Source organism: Adiantum capillus-veneris, chromosome 7 (genome assembly GCF_014529385.1).
Source record: "Adiantum capillus-veneris isolate H3 chromosome 7, ASM1452938v2, whole genome shotgun sequence".
Lineage (NCBI taxonomy): Eukaryota > Viridiplantae > Streptophyta > Polypodiopsida > Polypodiales > Pteridaceae > Adiantum > Adiantum capillus-veneris.
Genome location: NC_140937.1, coordinates 11,323,675 through 11,329,132, shown reverse-complemented (window position 1 = coordinate 11,329,132; position 5,458 = coordinate 11,323,675). Strand labels below are relative to the sequence as shown.

The 5,458-nt window shown below is 42.3% G+C and overlaps 1 protein-coding gene across 1 annotated transcript; it reads right to left on the bottom strand.

Annotated features, from left to right (window-relative positions):
- Nucleotides 1-903: 903 nt before the first annotated feature.
- LOC147453434 (uncharacterized) lies at nucleotides 904-3,908 on the bottom strand. The gene is made up of 5 exons (XM_086517134.1): nucleotides 3,570-3,908; nucleotides 2,240-2,349; nucleotides 2,072-2,144; nucleotides 1,328-1,444; nucleotides 904-1,128 (listed from the first exon to the last, which is right to left on the bottom strand). Exons 1-4 carry the CDS (start codon nucleotides 3,763-3,765, stop codon nucleotides 1,329-1,331), a joined length of 495 nt encoding a protein of 164 aa, XP_086373260.1. The 5' UTR covers nucleotides 3,766-3,908; the 3' UTR covers nucleotides 904-1,128; nucleotide 1,328.
- Nucleotides 3,909-5,458: the final 1,550 nt, after the last annotated feature.

Here is a 5,458-nt window from a genome sequence, read left to right as displayed (position 1 = left end):
GCTTCTCAAAAAAACATTACAAAAGCAATAAATATCATATCGTAGACCATGTACCCTCACTAGAGAGAATCTGCTCGATGATTCGGTCGGTGATTCAAGGAAGAGGTCAGTGACTTAGTGTGCCAAAGGATAGCGGGGAGGATTACGGGGAGTTCGTTTTCGAGATCAGACTTGTGTGCTCCTGGGTTGTCTACATGGTGAAGGAGATTAAGAAGGTGAAGAGAGAGCTAATTTGGTATATGAACTGCAACATGGCCCAATGCATATCTACTTGCTCAACTATGATGCTCAATGCAAATCTGTTTGTCTTGGAGAGTGAATCAATAAAATCCTGAGTTTTGCTCAACCGTGCAGGGTATCGTATGGTGTACATAAGGACTCACATAATCTTTCAAAGTCAAGTGCTAGTGTCACTAAGGTGTCAAATGTCCAACACTTCATCATCTCCCTAACTGGGTGAAGGAAGTATATGGTCTAGAAGGGAGCCTCTAATACCATGGGCCCCATGAATCTCTACCCACAAAACATATCCCATGGCAATAAGGGTTTGCCGCAAAATCTGGGGGTCTCTCTGGCATGCTCCATGAGAGTGCCCATATGCCTCTTGTCCAAACTATGGCCACATACATTAGTGCTAGTGTCACTAAGGTGTCAAATAGCCAGCACTTTGTGCATTGCTACTAGAGATATGGTCTGATAACTCTGCAATTCAAGCATGGCCAACGAAGCATATGCCTCTGAGAACTTTGTAGCATAGGGAACCTCCCTCTAGGACCTGTGTGTGTGTGTGTGTGTGTGTGTGTGAGAGAGAGAGAGAGAGAGAGAGAGAGAGAGAGAGAGAGAGAGAGAGAGAGCTTAATCACTTATTTACTATATTACCCAATGCATGTGTAAATTGACATAGAGCCCCAAAATGTAATAGTATTAGCAAGTGTCAAGTATGTGTCACAATGGCCTACATAAGCCAATGCTTAGTTAGTGCCCCCCTTACAAGAAATAGACGGACATAAAGTTTGACATCGTTATCTTGCCATGTGGCACTAATCGACAAGTTTTATCCAACTGCCCACAATTGCTCCCAAGAGTTCCATGCTTTACAAAGGCCTTGAGTAAACCTGCCTCCACAACCTGCCAACCAAGCGAGAAGTAAGTAGGTAAGACTGCCAAGGCCCAAACTATTTTAAGGCTTCCACTCTAATTTACATCTTAGTACGTGTTCCACAAAGCTGTTCAAATGAGAAAGAATCCACAGCGCCCTACCTTCCTCTTTGAAGGGAAAGAGGGGGGACAAGTGTGAACTCAAATCAAGTGCGCTGAAGAATGTTACCTCATCTTCTCTCTAAAATTTGCCACAGAGCTCTTGGATTCCACATGAAATAGACACATAACATAATGACTGCTGCAGTTATCAATTCACGCAGGAAGCTCCGCCGCTTCTTAGAACCTGTATTGGAAAGAGAGAAGGCATTTGAGCAATGAAAGGCAACATAGCAGAGACAGGCTTGATGAAATTTCAAATGTTGCAAATCTGTATGCACACAATAAAACCGTGAACCAAAATGCCAGATTTATAAAGGTTATGCTTTTGCTGAAAGGTGAGATATCAATCAGTAACTGATGCTTCCATTAAAACTCTCCGGTGCTGATAATCACCCACAGAATGATCATGCAAAATGTCTTACCTACCTCTTCTACCCTGATTGTAGAGCTAATTACTCTCACTAGGTAAAAACCAAACAAGACTTCATTTTTAAAAACCAATCGGCTAATGTGCGACTGTTATAGGTACTCCATTACAACCACTAGAATATGTACAAATTAATAAGAGCTCAAACTCCAACTCCCTCCATTGGCAAAAAGGCAAAAACATGCAATAACTCAGACATAACATGAACTTTAAGGTTCCAATTGTTTAAAGTATGCAGAATAAGTGTTGCTTTGATAGCCATTAATTCCTCATTTGGACCAGAACCCAATTGACTGGCATAGAGTGGAGTCAACAGATTTCACAAAGGCCTGGTTTGAAGCTGTAAAAAAAAGATTGTCAACGCAAAGAGAGAGGTGACATTACCATGAGAGGACAATGAATACTTGAGACCACAGCTCCCCTCTAGAACATCTTCATCTTCTTTGGTGTGGTAGCCCTAGATATGCCAACAGTAAGGTTGAGAATGATCCTAAATATCAAGTAAATTATTGCACGACAATGTTCTGATAAAACCTCAACCCCAATTTTTACCTCGCAGTTGACTTCTACGTCAGTGAAGGTCAGATGGGAGGGCAAGTCTGCCTCACATTGCCAGGCCACATCTCTACCATAAGAGACAGCATTTTTGCAATGCACAATAACTGCATAGTTTGTTGATGAAGTCAAATACAAGAGAAAACTTCAGTGATGTTCCAAAATAGCTTAGCCATTTCAAAGGACTTTGACTCGCTCTTTAACGTGGCATTTCTTCGTCAAACTTCTAACCTAAGCATGGTACACACACAGATGAGTGTAGTATTTATTGCAAAATCTCAACTTCTAACCTAAGCATGGTACACACACAGATGAGTGTAGTATTTATTGCAAAATCTCAACTAAACGCCATTTGTTCTGAAAAAAGCCCAAATTGTGAAAAAGACTTCAGACTTAAGAATGCAACCAAAAATAAAGGTAATCAAGGCAATGTCTTTTCTGAAAGAGAAGTTCTCTTTCCGCATTTCTCATCCATATTTCTCATAATACTATTAGTCATGCATGGGCCTCTGTCAAGGGCGACAGCCAGTGATGGCCCAACTTAAAAATTGACAAGAAACAAACAACAAAGACAGGTCAGTTGAGGATGATGGACAAAATTCTCAAACAGTTTCTCGAATGCCATGAGAGGGATACCAACGACCAACCATGCGCGACACAAGCTTCATTTAACAAGTATCTACAAAGGAGTACTAACACTGTCCTGCAAAGAGACGTCCCCTTGTCTAAAGCTCTTTCACAAAACATGTAGAAGCTTTGGCTGTAAGCAGTTCTCATTGCCCATTTATATTGATGTGAGTAGGAGACAAGTGGAATTTCGGCCTGACAGTTTACTTCTACACACAAAGGCAAAAAGATTTTGTACCGAAGGTCGGAAAAAAGTTTTGTAGATGTTTTGAAATGCCAGGGTTGTTAGGTCTGTTTCCCTTTCTCTGTTTGTCCTTCTATTTGTTGATCGCAAACCATCTACCTGCAATTTTTGCTTAGCACACAGAAAAGAACTCGTCTACTAATGTTGATTGCCCAGAGCTGGACCCCAGATTCTGTAAGCATTTTGAGGTCCCTTGTATAGGCTTGTTGAAGAACCCTTGCGACAGATAACAGCGCACGTGACCAATCAAGGTATACGTTCTCTACAGTCCTATACACACACACAGAGTAAAAGTTTTTCCTGCGCAATCCTCTCTCCTGAATCCTTTCATCAGGCATTTCGGAGCTCCCCACGCAATAACAAAACCACCATTTCTTCCCTCTCGGCTTTCTCCTCAATTGAACCGCCCTAATGACATGAGAGAATATGGTAGAATGGTTGGAGTGGAAAGTTCACCTGGCTCGAATTCACAGCCCTTGACGCAGATGAGCTGGGGAACTGCAGAGGAGCGACGGTGAGTTGTATCCTTGCCCTTCACGAATGTGAGCGACTGTAGGGAAGCCAACCGTACAGAATTGCCACGGGGCGTGTAGATCGCTGTGCAGGAAGTGGTGAAAAGCCAAGCAATGGTAAACAACACCTTAAGGAACATATCGCTGCTGGAGCAAGCGAGGGCCAAAACTCAAATCAACTCTTCAACGAAGAGACATAATGCCTCACTAGTACGGCCGGCGGTCCCTCTCTCTCTCTCTCGCTCTCTCTCGCGGGCAGAGGAGTTTCTCTCAGTTTTGGAGTTTAGCCTTCACATCGCAGATTTCGACACTTGTGAAGAGCTACCCCTTGCGTCGTATTATGTTAGTTCAGATTAGTGGGGCTCCCCCATAGGGTAGAGGAGCGAGTTTAGAGGTGCCAAAATCTTGGCGCCGAGCTGTACATAGCTATTCTAGGCGGAGGAGGGCACACTCAAGGGGGATATTTAGAAGCATGAGCGCCAACTTGGTTTGAACCTCCACCCTAGAGAATAAGAGCTGAATACATTTGTAGTAAACCAGCTAGTTTTGGTTTGCTCATGTACTACACTTGGTACCCATTGGTATTAAACTAATAGATTGGGGGTCCTTATTGGCTCATCTACCTTAGGCTGCAACTCCATGAGACCTTTCACAATCGTTGCACAAAGCCTGGAATGTGCCTTTCTTTTTTAATGGGGAATGCTTCTTCCTGATAGCCGTATGGCAGCTCCCATGCCCTTAATGCCCACACACAACTAACCATCTGGGATCATTGACCCCAAGGTTAGGGAAGGATCCTTGTCTGCATCGCTATTTCCTTGATTTGCCTTCATAATGGCTCTAAAAAAATTTAAGGTTTTCCTAATGGCTGTAAAAACATTAAAGTCACTACCTACATAGTAAATATACAAAGTGCATAGTAAAAAGAAACTCTAAAGAGCAAAGAAAGCAATAGAGGAAAGAAAAATAAGAAGAAAAACACAAATATATAAGGTGCACTGTGATCGGAATGGGATCGTGCTAGCTAGGGTGGATGAAAGAGAAACATCGTGCACACAAGTGAGTGTGTGTTGGTTAGATTATCACTCAAGTAAATTAGGTTCCAAGATCAATTAACTTGGACTCATAAACCTTGAGTTGTTGCTAAGCCATCACAAGCTCACCATAAACAAGAGAGATGTAATGCAAAATAGAATGAGGTTGCTTATTCATGAAATGAGCTTTAAGTAGCTCTATAGCTTTGCACCAAGACATGTAGGATAATTCCACCTCTTCCCTCCTCGACTCATACTCTAGTACTTTAGGACAAAGCTCACACTTTACAATCCTCCCCTTGAGGTTTGGACTAGGAAGAAACTGAAGAAAATGACATCCTGACACACTCCAATCCAGAAGCAAAAGAAGAACATCTCTACTCTAGGAGACAAACTATCTCTAATCCAAGAGATACTCAACACCTCCCCTCAAATAGATGTATAAAACTAAGACTAAGCTAGTCCAAGCTACACCAGAACAAAATCTAGAGAATGTCGTCGTAGACTAGAAGGCTATTGCTGCCTTCTTCTTCATCTTCATCTTTGTCTTCTTCTGCCAAATAGACTTTGGGCCTTCTTGGATTTTTGATGGTGTTGCCTCTATCCCTTTTGAAACACTCGGAAGGAAGGTAACCCTTCTTCCCACAAATGCTGCAAGTCTTCGATGCTAGACAGTCCTTTGCTATGCACCCTTCTTTGCAACACTTGAAACAAGTTTTGTTACTAGAGCTAACTGAAAAAGCTCCTCCCCTTGAAGTAACATTCCTCCCTTTCTTCTTCTCTTCGGACATTGAAGAGT